Genomic DNA, 17,835 nt, shown 5'->3' on the forward strand with positions numbered 1-17,835 from the left:
AAGCACCTTTATTTTTAAATGTAACTGAATTAAACACCAATTTTTAAAAAAATTCCACGATTTTGCCATCATTGTGTTGGCGTTTTTTTTCGGTGCGAGGAGGCAGGAGTTGACTTTTGGAAGCTGTATTTAAATGTTAAAAATTTGACAGCGCGCCCTCCTAAAACCAACAGGATGAGTAGACAGTGGAAATGTTAGCAAAAACAAAGGCAGACGGAAGCGAGGATCGTTATCAATCAGATCCCAACTAGGTCATCAGTTGAAGTGACTTCTGCTCTGAACGCTTGACAAAGACGGTGTGGGTCCGAATGCAGTCAGGTTAAAGGGCGGGAGTGAGCGCTTTCGGAAAGTTTGTGCAGACTGTAGGGTGAGGATGGAGAGGGGAACGGCCAGTGGGCAGCTCTCTCTCTCACACTGACACACACACTCATTCACATACACACATATACACACACTGGCACACACACTCATACATACACTGACACACACACACTCATTCACAGACACACACTGACTCACTCACATACGCACACACATACACAGGGAGTAAGTGAGGACTGCAGATGCTGAAGATCAGAATCGAGAGTGAGGTGCTGGAAAAGCACAGCAGGTTAGGCAGCAGCCGAGGAGCAGGACTGTCGACGTTTCGGGCATAAGCCCTTCATAAGGAATATTTCCAGCACCACCCTCTCGAAACACATACACACAGACTCACTCACATACACACAGACTCACTCACATACAGATACACACACACTCATACATAATCCCATATACACACTTATATACCTACACGCACACATATACATTCATTCACGCGCACACCCATTCACATATACACAGACATGCTCATATGGATACACTGTCACTCACCCACATATGCATTTCCCACTCACTCCCTCACTCACCCATACATACACCCACACACATACACACACTCACTCATACACAGACTCACAAATCACACCGTCTACTCCCGCCCCCGCCACGCCCAGAGACCAATAGAGAGCGGGAGCCACCCACTGGTTGGGCGGGGTCCCCCGAATACCTGCCTGCGATTGGTTAGCGGAGCTGCCTATCACAGACCGGGACCCTGGCTACTTCCGCGAAGGCGGCGAGTGAGTGTGGAGCATGATCACAGCGATAAGGCAGGAGGGAGCTGGGGGGCAAGTGGCTCTGATTGTCTCCTCTTGCCTTTTGGGCTTGTCTCCTCTCAGCTGTGATCCCTGGCTGCTCGGCAACTCAGCCGCCCTGGCCTGGGCATGGACAGCAGGAAACAGTGCACGGAGTTTTAAAGAGAGAGCAAAGCTTTCCAAAGTCTCCTTGGTTCCGGCAGATAGTTAAGGTGTCCCATTGGGAAGATTACAAATATTTCCTGGGGCAACATGAGGACTTTGGGATTTGCAAAGCTGACTTCCCTGCGCCCTTGCATGGCTGAGATTTTGATTTTTGCCGCATTATTCTGCAATGGTAAGTTTGAAGTTTACCAAGTCGACTTGCTTTACACTTGTGAGAAGCAATGGGTTAAGCGAATTGTTATCTGCAGTGGGCTGGAGAGAGTGATCTTGTGGCACTGTCCCGTCTCCCAGGAGATAACGGTCTGTGCAGTGAGAAAGTGAAAGTAGTTTTCTGACAGCTCACAGCGTGTGTGTGTGTTTCTCACAGTGAGCGGTCCAGCTACAGGTCTGATCGCGCTCGGCTGGGATCTGTTAGATTCTTCTCAGTTCCTGGCAAAACCCGGGAACAGTTTCGTCTCAACCAGGGACAAGATTTCGAGTGACTGGGCGCTCTGACTGTGAGGGGAGTGGCACTGCCCCAGCTCGGATCACTGACATGCGGGTTTAATTTTGAAAACTAACTCTGGGCTGGATATTTTGTTAGGGGCGTTTTCTGGCAGAATAAACCCAATCTCCTGGGTGGGGGATGGTGGAGGGGAGGAAGGATCGTGAACATTTAAGATTGAGCAGGTCAAGGGCAAGAACAGCGAAATCACCCTCCCCTTAGAGACCCTCCCAATGAAAGACCAATCTCTCAACTTCCTGAGAATTGAAACAGACCCAGTACATTGCCCTGGGCTCCCGACTACACCTCGACCTGAATAATATTGAGAGTGTTGCTTAAAGAAAGGGAATATGTGTTCTGGCAGCATCCTGCTGACTTATGGACTGTTCATTTCACCTTCCGCCGCCCTCCGAGCCCCATTTGAACTCCCTGGAACGGCGGCCCGGGGTAGAGGGAGCCCATCGCTGAGAGGTTGCTCCTCCGAGGCCGGGGAGCCGCTCGTCTTCCATATCTGAGTGCCTTGGTTGGTGAAGATGTTGTATGTGTAACCCTTGATAAGCGTGCGGCTGTGATGGTGATCAGGGTTTGGATAGAATTGAGATCTCCCCCCCCCCCCCCCCCCCCCCCCACCACCCCGTTTATCCGAGCTGCCATCTATACTGCAGGCTGCTTGTGAAAAATATACAGGACTTGTCACCGCGGCAGTTTATCACTTTAATGAGCTCTCAAATAACCTTCTACATCGAATGCACAATGACCAGATCCGTAATGTTGTCAAGGCCGAGCGTGTTAACGAGTGGAAACTTCTTGTTTTTGTTTTAAAGTTTGCCCTTATGATTTATAACTCCAAATGGCAGGGTTACTTTTAAACACGTTTCCCTAAGTTTAACATATTTGGGGGTGACCATTATTCAGGGGGATCCCTGCAGCTTAAACTAAGCGTGGCAGTGAATGGATCGAATTACAACCGTGGGACTACAAAACCCCAGGGTGAGGCGCTCAGCGAGGTTAAAACAATCCTGTCAACACACACACACAGGAAAAGCGCGTAGATTCACTCCCTCGCCTATCTGCGGAATTTTAATTAGTTCTTTGCCACCCCACTGCTAATTGCCATCCCTTGTCATTTATCTTTCTTTAGGACAAGTGTGCGGGGTGTGAATGGAACTGGGAAGCTCCCAAAGTAAAATGTCACATTGTGGGGCGGCCAGTCCTCAGGGACACTGCGCTCCCCACTCACAGTGACTCGGTGATCCCGGGTTCGCTCTCCGTTAGACTGGAGTTTTCTGCCTGTATATAAATTATGTTTTATAGAGACATTACATTTTATGGTGCAGTTTCTCACAAGTTTAAAAACAAAGTGTTCCTCATCGATTGAGTTAACAATCACACAGCACCAGGTTATAGTCCAAACAGGTTCAATTGGAAGCACTAGCTTTCGGAGCGCTGCACCTTCATCAGGTGGTTGTGGAGTATAAGATTGAGGACATGCCATTGCATTGCAGACATGTTCCCTGCTCCCAGCCATGTGGCACTTCCGGCTTATGTCCTTTTCACATTCACTCCTCCACTCCCCTCACCCATTGAATCAATCCCTCTGGCTCTGCCGGAAGTCTGGGTTCATTTCTAGGGGGTTGGGGAGGGGTGGGTGGAGAGATTTACACCATGTATTTAATGATGGAGGGGAAGTAATCGGCTTAACATCGATCTTTATTTCAGGATCAATGCAGAGGCCCTGGATACCAGTGTCCAGGACATAGGCATGCCCACAGCTGTTTGCCCCCTTCTTCCCTTTGATTTCCAGATTTTCTAGCTTTATTTGCCTCTAAAGTCGCGGTGGAGTTCATTATCATGTGTGTTTTCCCATATAAAAAGATGAATATTTCCTCACCAACACTAGTTTCCCGGGTAATGATGAACTACATAATGTTATAGTTAAATTGACAACAACTTAACTTTGAAATGAAGGTCTGACAGAAAAGAAAACAAAGACAATACCAAAGTTGGGAACTGAGAAATAGTGAGGAAAAACAGATAAATGCTGTTTCTTAAAGAGCCCCTCTGTTTATCTTTACGGAGACTTTTTTTTAACACTGTTGGGTGGTTGGGGTTGGTGGAGAGAAGGTTGAGGTATAAGTAACCTCTTCCACTCCTTGTGCCTGCGAATTGTCAATGTATTGACTAAATTTCTTATTCACAAAACGAAAATGAGTGAATTATTCTAATTGCACAAATCTGTAATTTAAAGTGTTACAACACTAACTCTGCAGTGGATCTGACTGCTGCATTTATATGCCGTTTTCTTATGAAGATGTGAGGTCTAGAACTTAATGACTCTGCTTAATCTTACTCATCTTTCTATTTCAGTGGAATCAAGTGCTCACATAAATGCTTTTACCCTGTAAAGTGTTTCATATGTTATCTGTTGAAGTGGTTGACAAGAATCAACAATTCTTGTTGTGAGATGCTTTTACATTTTTACGTACATGGCAGTGAAAGATGCCAGTGCTGTGGTACAGGGCTTTTTCCGCTCTTTCTGTAACAGCACAGGTTAGATGCAGAGCCAAGTGGCCCTTTATATCACCTTGACAATGCTGCTTAATTCTTAGCTCAAAAGAACAACACTGATGTGACATTTTAGCCATCGATCTCTGCGATCACTTTGAATAAGATGGTCAATTTGTACAAAATTATTGATGCTTTTATTCTGTGGACTATTTTCCACTGGGTAGTTGGCTGACTTTGTCCATATCCATTTTACTTAAGATCAGGGAAGTTCCATCAGTCTGAACTGAATATAAGTGTGCTGATAAAAGCATCACAGTATTGTATTGTAATGGATTTCATCACGCACCTGACAATGCCTTTTATAAAACTAGAAATACCATAGATGGCACTCTGTGGCTCTTTCTCCTTTTTCTGCTGAAGGCTACAAATGGCATGTCGGAGACTAATTTTGTCCAGCTAATGATAAATTGTTCTTTGAAGCTCCTGATGTTCCTTATGTTTCCAGATTGTAGGAATTAAAAATACCTCGTGGGATAAATAGATCTGTAGTAGTATCTGGATTATCTAGATTGAAAAGACAGCTTTATTAGGTAACCATATGGTGATTATACTGACACACCAGGACTTTAAAATGCCACTTAGTTCTGATTCTTCATTGAGAAATTAATTCAGTCTAAAACAAAAATTTGAACAAAAGGGACAACATTGGGATTTACTTAAATTGTTACAAACTTTGGAATGGAATAATGCTGTTTAACATGTATTAAAGTATTACACAGTAAAAAGCTACTGTATATCTTATGGGTCAATGACTGACAGTTAAGTATGCACTTGCACTCGTCGCCAAATTAGAAGGCAGGCAAATTCAGGCTAAGAGAGAGAGAGGAAGTGCAGAGCTTACTGTAAATTCTATCCCAGTCAATGTGCCTACTACACCAGATTCTGCTACCGAAACAAGGTGAAATAGCCTTGCATGAGGCGAGGCAGACTAACCAGGGAGCTATGATTGAGGTGTGACACTAAAACTTGTGGACACAGTCAATCAGCTGAACTACCAACGGCATTGATGACTATTGATGTCATGAGATATAACTTTAAGGGAGAAGCAGGCATAATGCCAATGTAATTGGTTGGTTATTCAGAGGCTTACACTAATCCCTCGAGGTCTGGGTTAAAATCCCACATGGTGTTATTTAGATATAATTAATAAATACATTTCAAATTTGGAGCCAGTTTCAGTGATAGTGACCATGAAGCTCCAACCGATTGTTGTTAAAAACCCATTGAGAAGTAAATTTGCTGTCTTTACTCAGTCTAACTTATTTGTGACTCCAGATCCACAGCAATGTGTTTGACTCTTCATTGTCCTCTGAAATGATCAAGCAAGCAAAGATGGTCTTGCCACTGATGCCCACATAATTTAAAATCAAATATTATTGGGATCTCTTAGATGTCATCTTGTGCTACTTCACCTTCTGTGTCATTAAATAACTACAGATGAAAAACTATAGCAAAATAAAACCAATTGTATTTCATGTGCAAATAAGCATTTATGTGATTTGTTGATGTATTTGCTTCTCCTAAATGATGAATTCCCATGTGCAAACCTCTTGTGTTACCCCACACTTTGCACTGATAGACGATCTCTTCAAGAGACCAACTGGTCTGTTTAAGCTTGGAGGAGTGGGCACCTGAGGCTCTGTAAGCTTCTCCTTGTGGTTGCTTATAATCGCTACAATAGAGCTGAGCATACTGTGAGTGCACCTTCAAGTTTGGAGCCTGGAATCACCGTAACCCTAGCAAAAGCATTCATCAGATGGTTATATGTGAGGAATGCTCCCACATTACTTCTTATTTCTGTTACAGATCTTAACTGGGATCTTCAGGTACTCAATGACAATCTGCACTACAAAATACTATTGTTCCATTTCTTGACGTGGAAAATGGAAGTGCATGCACAGGCAGAGCCAAGCTATCTTCAGTTGTTATGGTCATGGCTTTGTATCACACTCTTTTCAAAGCAGTGTCACTGAGGTATATGCTGTAGATATTTGTCTTAGGTGGTCATGTAAAATGGACACTATTGTATCATCTGTTATTTATCACAGTGCCCAACATGCAACTCAATTGACTGAATTGAAGCTGAATACCAGGCACAGTGTGTTATGAGCTGAGAATATGCTTTCATTAGTTCTGTGTGAGTTTTTTTGTGGTGGTACATGACCAGTACTATCTAGTCCAGAATATGCTGCCCATCCCTAATTTCCCAGATGGTGGTTAAAAGTCAACCAGATTGGCTGTGAGTGTGGAGTCCTATGTAGACCAGACTGAGTAGGGATGGCAAATATCATCCCTGAAAGGACATTAATGAACCAGATGCAGTTTTACAACAATTGATGACAGGTATAGTCACTATTTGGCAAGCTTTCATTTTTAGTGGATGACTTCTACCCTTGCATATCTCTCCAGTTTAGTTGGGGAAGGTGATAGCTGAATAATAATAATAATATTTACTAGCCAGGCTAGTAAACTAGAAACTGAGCTAATGTTCTGGGGGCCTGGATTCAAATCCCATCACTGCAGATGGTGAAATTTATATTCAATTTTTCAAAACCAGATCTGGTGTTAAGAATCTACTGATGACCATGAAAATCCCATCTGGCTCACTAATGTCCTTTTTGGGGAAGAAAATCTGCCATCCTCACCTGATCTGGCCTACATGTTACTCCAGGTTCACAGCAATTGTGGTGAACTCTCAGCTGTCCTCTGGAAATGGCCGAGCAAGTCAATGAGTTCAACAGCAGCTCAGGGCGGGCAATAAATGCTGGCCAACCAGTGACTCCCATGTCCCACAAGTGAATAAAAGAAGGTCAGTCGATAATTTAGATTTTGACCTTATACTGACCTGTCAATTACTAGAAGGTATTTCAACAATCACTGTCCCATGTCCAAATCTACCCTGTTTTCAGAACAAAATGTACCCAGTCTGCTCCAGACTCAGTTAATAGATGTTCTTTTCTCTTTCACAGTGATGCTTCCTTTTCCAAACCTCTCAGATTATGCTCTTCTGCCTGTGCCTTATAAGCCATAATTCACGTTAATAATTTTCCTTCCCATTTTCCTTCCCATTTTCTCATTCCCATGCTAAACAATTGTTCCCATCTTCTTCTACAAGTCATCCCAACAAATATTTTGTGCATTTCCTTTCCAAGCCACTCATTAGCTTCCCTCCTTTATTGCCATCAATTTATGAATCCCTCATTTTTCACTATCATTCAGTCACTCCCGAACCCCAAATTTCCTGTTTTACTGTTCACCATGCCTTCTTTTTACCATACAGTGTAGTTTTCTCTGTCCATCCAGTATTACCTAAAACCAATGGCTAATGCACCCGAACTGTCCTGCTCCTCCCCTTTGTACATTTCCAACACTGTGGGTTTACCACCTCTCTGTGCTGCCGTCTGCAATGGCTGGTCATGGAACAGTTCTTAGCCATATTAGAGGCAACAATGAATGCCATTTGTGCTGAAGGATGTGAAAAAGATTGAAATCTGCCCACTGTAGACTGAAAAAAGTAAAGCTAGGTGGCATGGGAGGTTTTGTTTCTCTGACCGTTGCCCCCAAGACACTGACATCAGCGTGAAAGACTGCCGTCGGGCTTGAATGGTTCAGTTTCTCATCAGTGAATGCTCCCTGACTCACCCTATGTTTCCTTATCAGCATCACTAAATACTTCTCGTGCAATATTTGAGTCTTTGTCAGTGTCTTGTTTCAAGTCAGAATGGTGACATTTAGAGCTCTGGTGAGTGGTGCTCATCAGATTGCGGTGTGACTGGTTTCTCATTGCAGTATGAGGAGAGCAGATGGTACAGTATGAATAAGGAGTCACACTTATTCATTTGGCTACTACATGGTCATGACATTCAGTGCTCTGTTAATGATGCGCAAAGACCTGAAGTCATAGATTGTGCAAATTGCAGAATATCTCCTTCAATCTCCATTGATTTCATGTTATTGAGATTTCCCGCCTAAATGAATGTGCACAGTCTGTTAATAAGAAGTAAATTGTGTCATGACTGGAGGTGCACCATCTGTTCCTTATTGCGTTGTTCAACTGTGCACAATGTTTGGCCAGTATGTAACATAAAAACATGGGGACTGAGAGAGTGGAGTTGTCCATTTTAAAAATTCCTTCATATTGTCCATTCGCTTTTCCAGTGACAATATAATTTATGTTATTGTGAAAATGTTAGTGGTATTTATCAAAACGACTAACGCATGAACTGAAAATTAAATTTCTTTTGCGTCTTCTGGAGCTATTCCCCCTGTCACTTGTATGCTACACAACTGGATAAATAACATTTGACTCAACACTGATTCTGAAATTTGTTAGCTGCTTGTGACAAGTTGAAAAGCTTCATACTATAGGTATATCATAATTCGTTGCTATTTTATTTTAGTTCTTGCTAATTCAGTTGATATCTCCAAAAGCATGCATCTCATATCCACCTGTTCCTACAGTTGTATTAATGGGTCAGTCTTCCCCTTTTCCCAGTGTTTCAAATGACTGTTGATAGCAGTTGCAGAAAAACAAAACTTATTTCTCTGACGTTCCACTATCTGCTAGTTTAGAACATAGAACAGTACAGCACAGAACAGGCCCTTCAGCCCACAATGTTGTGCCAACCATTGATCCTCATGTATGCACCCTCAAATTTCTGTGACCATCTGCATGTCCAGCAGTCTCTTAAATGTCCCCAATAACCTTGCTGCCACAACTGCTGCTGGCAACGCATTCCATGCTCTCACAACTCTCTGTGTAAAGAACCCGCCTCTGACATCCCCTCTATACTTTCCTCCAACCAGCTTAAAACTATAACCCCTCGTGTTAGCCATTTCTGCCCTGGGAAATAGTCTCTGGCTATTGACTCTATCTATGCCTCTCATTGTCATGTATACCTCAATTAGGTCCCCTCTCCTCCTCCTCCTTTTCTCCAATGAAAAAAGTCCGAGCTCAGTCAACCTCTCTTCATAAGATAAGCCCTCCAGTCCAGGCAGCATCCTAGTAAACCTCCTCTGAACCCTCTCCAAAGCATCCACATCTTTCCGATAATAGGGCAACCAGAACTGGATGCAGTATTCCAAGTGCGGTCTAACCAAAGTTTTATAGAGCTGCAACAAGATCTCACGACTCTTAAACTCAATCCCCTGTTAATGAAAGCCAAAACACCATATGGTTTCTTAACAACCCTGTCCACTTGGGTGGCCATTTTAAGGGATCTATGTACCTGCACACCAAGATCCCTCTGTTCCTCCACACTGCCAAGAATCCTATCCTTAATCCTGTACTCAGCTTTCAAATTCGACCTTCCAAGCTGCATCACTTCGCATTTATCCAGGTTGAACTCCATCTGCCACCTCTCAGCCCATCTCTGCATCCTGTCAATGTCCTGCCTGCAGCCTACAACAGCCCTCTATACTGTCAACGACACTTCCAACCTTTGTGTCGTCTGCAAACTTGCTGACCCATCTTCAATCCCTTCATCCAAGTCATTAATAAAGATTACAGACAGTAGAGGCCCAAGGACAGAGCCCTGAGGAACACCACTCACCACTGACTTCCAGGCAGAATATTTTCCTTCTACTACCACTCGCTGTCTTCTGTTGGCCAGTCAATTCTGTATCCAGACAGCTAAGTTCCCCTGTATTCCATTCCTCCTGACCTTCTGAATGAGCCTACCATGAGGAACCTTATCAAATGCCTTGCTGAAGTCCATATACACCACATCCACAGCTCAACCCTCATCAACTTTTCTAGTCACATCCTCAAAGAACTCAATAAGGTTTGTGAAGCATGACCTGCCCCTCACAAAGCCATATTGACTGCATTTAATCAAGCCATGCCCTTCCAGATGATCATAAATCCTATTCCTCAGAATCCTTTCTAACACCTTGCAGATGACAGACGTGAGACTTACTGGTCTGTAATTGCCAGGGATTTCCCTATTTCCTTTCTTGAAGAGAGGAATTACATTTGCCTCTCTCCAGTCCTCAGGTATGACTCCAGTGGAGAGTGAAGATGCAAAGGTCTTCGCAAGTGGCGAAGCAATTGCATTTCTCGTTTCCCAAAACAGCCGAGGACAAATCTGGTCCGGGCCTGGCAACTTGTCAATCTCTATCTCTATCCATTCCAGCATGCACACCTGCTCTTCAAAGGTTTCATTCACTACAAAGTTCGTTTTTTTTCATAAAGACAGAAGCAAAAAACTCATTTAGGGCTTCCCCCTCCTCAGACTCCACACACAAGTTCCCTATGCTATCCCTGATTGGCCCTACTCTTTCTTTGACCATTCTCTTATTCCTCACATAAGTGTAAAATGCCTTTGTGTTCTCCCTAATCCGTTCTGCCAAGCCTTTCTCGTGCCCCCTCCTGGCTCTCCTCAGACCGTTTTTGAGCTCCTTCCTCGCCTGCCTGTAATCCTCTAGAGCTGAGCTTGACCCTAGCTTCCTCCACCTTATGTAAGCTACCTTCTTCCTTTTGACGGGAAGCTCCACCGGTCTCGTCATCCAAGGTTCCTTTATCTTACAACTTCTTGCATGTCTCAGAGGGACATATTTATTCATCACTTGCAACAATGGTTCCTTAAACAGTCTCCACATGTCTATAGTGCCTTTACCATGGAACAATTGCTCCCAGTCCATGCTTCCTAACTCATGTCTAATTGCATCATAGTTTCCTCTTCCCCAATTAAATATCCTCCCATTTTGCGAAATCCTCTCCTTCTCCATAGCTATGTAGAATGTGAGGCAGTTGTGGTCACTATCACCAAAATGCACTCCCACCACAAGATCTGATACCTGCCCCGGCTCGTTTCCGAGCACCAAGTCTAGAATGGCCTCTCCCCTCATCGGCCTGTCAACGTACTGAGTTAGGAAACCCTCCTGAACACACCTTACAAAAACAGCTCCATTCAAATCTTCTGCTCAAAGGAGGTTCCAATCAATATTGAGAAAGTTAAAGTCACCCATTACAACAACCCTACTACATTCACACTTTTCCAAAATCTGCTGACCTATGCTTTCTTCCATCTCCCTGTTGCTATTTGGGGGCCTGTAGTAATCCCCTAACGAGGTGACTGCTCCCTTGCTGTTCCTAATTTCCACCCATACTGACTCGGTAGGCAGATCTTCCTCAACAATGGAAGCTTCTGTAGCTGTGATACCCTCTCTGATTAGTAGTGCTACATCCCCTTCTCTTTTTCCCCCCTCCCTATTCTTTTTAAATGCTCTAAACCCTGGAACATCCAGCAACCATTCCTGCCCCTGAGAAACCCATGTCTCTGTTATGACCACAACATCATAGCACCAGGTACTGATCCATGCTCTAAGCTCATCACTTTTATTCCTGATACTCCTTGCGTTAAAGCAAACACACTTTAACTGATACCTTGGTTCCTTCCCAGGAAAATCCTTCCCACTAGCTGGTCTACCTCTTGCTACTGCCTCATCTGCATCAACTCTCACCTCCGGTATACAGCTCAGGTTCCCACCCCCCTGCCATACTAGTTTAAACCCTCTCGAACTGCTCGAGCAAACCTTCCACCCAGGACATTGGTCCCCTTCCAGTTCAGATGCAACCCGTCCTTCTTGTACAGGTCCCACCTTCCCCAGAAGGCATCCCAGTTATCTACATATCTGAAGCCCTCCCTCCTACACCAGCTGCGCAGCCACGTGTTAAGCTGTGCCCGCTCCCTGTTCCTCGCCTCGCTATCTCGTGGCACCAGTAGTAAACCAGAGAACACTACTCTGTTTGTCCTGCTTTGCAGCTTCCATCCTAACTCCCTGAAATCACTTTTTATATCCTCAATCCTTTTTCTGGCTATATCATTAGTGCCAATATGTAACACGATTTCTGGCTGTTTGTCCTCCCCTTTTAGAACCTTATGCACCCGATCGGAGACATCCCGGACCCTGGCACCAGGGAGGCAACATACCTTCCGGGAATCCCGATCCTGACCACAAAATCTCCTGTCGATTCCCCTAACTGTCAAGTCCCTTAGCACAAGTACTTTTCTATTTTGCCCCCTTCCCTTCTTTGCCACAGTGTCAGGCTCAGTGCCAGAGAACTGACTACTATGGCTTTCCTCTGGTAGGTCATCCCCTCCAGCAGTATCCAAAATGGTATACTTATTGCTGAGGGGAATAATCGCGTGGTTTAGTCACGTGGTTAGTCCATGTGAAATAAACTGTAAAGTCTTTGTTAAAATAACATTGTTAAAAATGACACAACACCAGGTTCTAGTCCAACAGATTTATTTGGAAGCACTAGCTTTTGGTGCACAGCTCCTTCATCAGGTGATTGTCCCTCATGAAGGAACAATGCTTCCAAATAAACCAGTTGGACTATAACCTGGTGTTGTGTCATTTTTAAACTTTGTCCACCCTAGTCCAACACCGGCATCTCCAAATCATTAAAATAACATGAATTTCATATGATTGTTTCAAGTGCTCATTCACTGATTGCACCAACAGCAAGACTTTAATTATATTGCTGCTAATCAGTTAACTCTTCTTGCAAACAGGAAGTAGACTTCCTATTCAAGAATACAAAATAAGAGGCAGTTAATGTCCTAAAGTCTTCCCCTTCTGGTATTACTGCATCCAAAATTAATACATGGGGTAAAACACAGGAGGAAAGGAGGAACCTTTCAAAGTGAATTATTATCAAGTGAATAATTATTTAGGCATATAGGCAGTTTACTCATCTGGATTCGAGCATAAAATCTGTTTCGAAATGCACTTCAGGCATATCATGAAGTATATTTCTGAACTTGATTGATTTTGTTCTTGTGTCTAAACATTATAGACACAGAAAGAAGTGTGCCAATTTAAAACTTCTTCTGTTTCATCTCACTCTTTAGACATAAGAAGGATAGCATCCTGTATATTAAGCTTAACTAGTTAACTGCAGCAGTCAAAGTGGTTAGACTTTCACTAGTTCTGCATGCTCAATGCACAATGAATGAGCCACACAGAGTAGAACAAAGAATCTCACTGTGTCTCAGATCTCAGCTGTAAATGTGGCTATCTGAGCAAACATCACAAGATTAACACAATCATGCAGTGAAGTGTGCTGAATGTAAAGGGTAATAAACAGGGAATTGGTCATAACCATACAATAACAGAGTCAAAGTACTTGCTGTAAGATTTACATTGATACTGTGCTGATATAATCTGATTCATTCTCCGTGCCTGTCAGACTGGTGATATCATCAACATTATGGATTTTCATTTTATCTTTAAACAGATTGCCAAAAAAGGAGATTATAGATCATTCACACACCAAATTAGACTTGGAAAAAAAGTTCACAACATTGCACTGCTTTACAACAATTGTAAGAATTATTTTGTCCATTGACAAACCCATAAATCCCAAACACACATTTACACTGTGATTCAAGGAACTTATGCATGAAGAAAAGCCTGGAGTTGCTCTAGTCATGTGAGATTCTATTAATTCTGGACGTTACATTGAAATCAATTCAAGAAAGGTAAATCCTATTTGACACAAGATTAAATGTATGGGCTGGAGATGTGCTGAATTAAGTTTTTTTCAGAAGATACTGAAATGATTTCAAGAACTTTAATTGCATCAGGCAAAGTTGGTGTTCACAGCATGTTGTCGATGATCTATGTAAAGGACAAGCTTAATTGACCATAAGGCCATGAGATCATAAAGTATAGGAGCAGAAGTAGCCATTCAGCCCATGTGTAACCCATTTGGATGAACAACTATGGGTGTAGTGAAATGAGTTTGCCATCACTCAATAGTATGTTCTATTATTACCTATTCCACAGCTGTTAGATACAATGCCACATGCAGGAATGTGGAAATCTGCCATTCAATATGTTTCTCGACTCCATTCTCTTGCGTTCTTGATCCCCTTATCGGTCAAAAGCTGACTTAGCCTCCATGACCCTCCTGGTCATGAGTTCCACAAATTATCCACCCTGTGGCTGAAAAAATTCCTCCTCATCTCAGTTCTAAAGGATGGTCCCTTCATTCTGAGGCTATGTCCTCTGGTCCTAGACTCTCCTACTAGTGGCAACATTTTCTCCATGTCCACTCCATCCAGGCCTCTCTGTATCCTGTAAGTTACAAAGAGCTTCCGCCCCCCCCCCCCCCCCCCCCCCCCCCCCCGAATTGAAACTTCAAATTGACCAAATGGTTTTCTCATTCCCAGTTTTTTTTTCTCTATACTTATCAAATCAAATGGAATAATAATTGAGTTTAATTAGTTGCTGCTTTTACTGGTTCCATAACTGATTCCCACACTCCTGCATGTGGCATTGTATCTAACAGCTGTGGAATAGGTAATAATAGAACATATTATTGAGTGATGGCAAACTCATTTCACTACACCCATAGTTGTTAATCCAAATGGGTTACGCAGGTACTGGTAAACATTGATCAGTGAATAACTTGTTTCCAGGGAAGGTTTCACTTGGGTCAATTGTTTGATTAAACTGCTGCCAAAATACACTCTTACTTGTAGGGTGTCACCAGCCTTTTCTTCCACAGTTGCATCTGAACAGAACAGCTTTAATGAGAGAATTTCTCTGTCATTTGCATCAATAAATGTAACAAAGAGTTCTGATTATTAACAATAAAAATGCCTCTATGGAGTTTTTTTTAGTGATAGATAGAATTGCACTAAAATGTATGGATTTAAAATGATCTGATAAATAAAATATGTTGAGTTGTTGCCTATGTATTTATACTGATGTAAGTTTAGCTTCTTCATACTTTTGCTCTCAGGTATTTCTCTATTTTACATTTTAAAAAGTCCAAAAAACTATATATTTAAACATTTTAAAAAAAAAATTCTCAAATCTGGATGAGTGAATGCAATAAGTAGCTGAACAACATGGACCAGAGAGACATTACGTGCAAAGTTAGCATGTGCCTGGGTTTTGCAGCAGGATTACTACAAGAAAGGTCAATGTCTGTCTGTAAAGATGGTAAGATTAATGCGTGACCTCTACAAGTGCAAGAGCAGATATTGGGTGAGGACAGGATTGGGATTGTAGATAAGCTCATTTTGTCAATCAACTTGATAATGGGATCAAAATGAATGGTAGTTGTCGTACATGGATCTGAAAGGGTTAATACTGAAGGATGCCTCAAACACTGCCAAAAACATGTATGGCATATGGACTTGTGGGCGGAACAGCTTAAGATCTCGAAGGAGTGAGACCTAACATCTGGTCCTCCTGACAGTATCTGTAATGACATCCCTCATATCAATGTAGCTTGTAACTAGTACAAATGTTTAATAAACAATTCATTGTTAACACAAGGGACTCTTTTAGTTAGACCAGGAAATGGTTTTCCTCTTCCATACCTGCCTGGTTAAGCAGGCCCTGTAAATCCTTACACTTGAAGAGAATGGTGACAGTAACCTTTATTATGAGCAATAGCTCATGCAGTGATGTGAGCTGGCAGGCACATTTACCAATAGCCATTGACTAATAATAGGGGATACCTGGAACCTGTGCAACTGTACATCGATCAGGGCCCAACATGTTTACCAAAGGAAAATGTTGTAGGTCATTTCATTTTATAGTTGGAAATAAGTTTGAAATTATTCGGATTTCAAACTGAATCCTTTTTTTTGTGAGAACCCTCGTTAATAAATATAATAATTTTTCACACCAAAGTGATTTGATTGATCTTTAGTTATAATTTCATGTGAATTGAAAACAAATGTACTCAGCCTTTAAATCTTGAAAATCAAGGGAACATTTTAGATTTGATCAAGGATTGGGTGTGAAGATGTTATTGTACAGTCAAATGCTGTGCAATAACAAATATGAAGTGTAGTTTAATCAAAGTGTTTGAGATAATCAAAGCAGTTGATGGAGTATAAAAGAGAAGCAATTTCCTACAGTGGAGACAGACCAGTTCAGTGTATGGTCAATGGTAACCCCCAACCTTTTGTTAAGATAGTCTTTGACTGACATTTGTGTGGCACAAATGATGTTTGCCACTTGTAAGCATAAACCTGAATATTGTTCAGGTTGTCCTGGATTTAGACATGTACTGTTGAAAAAATAGCCATTGATAGATGCACTTGCTGATGATTAAAGGTCAGTGAGGCTGGAGTCTGTCTTACCTGGTAGGTACACTGCAGCAATTTGACAACATTTCCCAATCCCACAGCATTTATCACTAAGGAAGAGAACTCTGAGACGAAAGTAATGCCACCTTCAAACGTCTCTCCAAAGCACACAACATCCTGGTCTGGAAAAATGCCGTTCCCTCAATTGAGATTGTTTGCATTTGGGGAATTCCTTACTTGACTCCTCTAACAACACCGTCACCACAGGGACAGCATCAGGTCAAGAAGGTCCACACCACCTTCATGGTTCAGTTATGAATTGTTGTATTTCAATGGGTAGCTTTGCCAGTATTGCTAGATCTAAGAATAAATTTAAAACACAAACAAAATTAGAAACTGTTGGAAAAAGCAGGTCTGGCAGCATCTGTGGAAAGAAAGTAGAGTTAATATTTCGGGTCCAGTGACCTTTCCTCAGAACAAACTTTAAGGCCACATTACCTAATAAGAACCCCCCAAGCAATCAATAAGTACAAAGCAACTGTTTATTTCCCGCATTCCCCCTTAGGAATGCCAGTCACACCATGATATAAATCAAGAGGCAAACTCTTTAAAAATGGAGAGAGAGTTAGCATGAAAGTTAAGATTTGCTTTGCTTTTCAAACATGGCTTATTAATCTGCAACAGATCAGATATGTTTGCAAAGCTCCATTAGTATGTCTGAAATTGCTTTATTAGCTTTTGTTTAACAAATCTACTTGTTAGCCCATTGTAATTGTAGCTCCAGCTTTGATTAAGGGGATTCAATGTCACTTTCTCTTCTTAAATATGATTTGGAGATGCCAGTATTGGACTGGGGTGTACAAAGTTAAAAATCACACAACACCAGGTTCTCGTCCAACAGGTTTAATTGGAAGCACTAGCTTTCGGAGCGCCCCTCCTTCATCAGGTGGTTGTGGAGTACACAATTGTAAGGTACAGAATATATAACAAAAATTTACAGTGTGATGTAACCGAAATTATACATTGAAAAATACCTTGATTGTCTGTTGAGTCTTTCATCTGTTCGAATACCATGAGAGTTTCACTTCTTTCATGTGTAAGTCACAAAACATTTTTTAAAAAGTTGCATTCTCAGGTTAACTCTAACAATTGGTGTTAGCTAGACAATATGTTGGTGTTAGCCCCCTGTGTTCTCTGTCTATGCCATGATGTTTAGATTGATTCTAATCTAAAAAGTGAGATAACAGAGTTTTACATGAATTCATGCAGTTTTTGAGCAAAGTACAATGTAACTCTGCAAGTACAAATTCACCCCATAAAATATATGTGTGTGTGTGTGTCTGTCTGTCTGGGTTGGGGGGTTGAGTGTGAGAGAGAGAGTGTATATGTGTGTGTGTAGTGAGTGTAGGGTGTCTTAAATCTG

At 42.2% G+C, this 17,835-nt stretch overlaps 1 protein-coding gene across 2 annotated transcripts in view; it reads left to right on the plus strand.

Moving 5' to 3' along the window:
• The first annotated feature begins 1,106 nt into the window (after window positions 1-1,106).
• Window positions 1,107-17,835, plus strand: part of LOC140487946 (transmembrane protein 132C) — a 1,087,857-nt gene continuing 1,071,128 nt past the window's right edge. For both annotated transcript variants that reach the window (XM_072587396.1, XM_072587397.1), the window contains exon 1: window positions 1,107-1,470. In XM_072587396.1, the coding sequence (XP_072443497.1) occupies window positions 1,386-1,470 (85 nt within the window). In that variant the 5' untranslated portion in view covers window positions 1,107-1,385. The remainder of the gene's footprint in view (window positions 1,471-17,835) is intronic.

This window comes from Chiloscyllium punctatum, chromosome 17, assembly GCF_047496795.1.
Source record: "Chiloscyllium punctatum isolate Juve2018m chromosome 17, sChiPun1.3, whole genome shotgun sequence".
NCBI classification, from domain to species: Eukaryota; Metazoa; Chordata; class Chondrichthyes; order Orectolobiformes; family Hemiscylliidae; genus Chiloscyllium; species Chiloscyllium punctatum.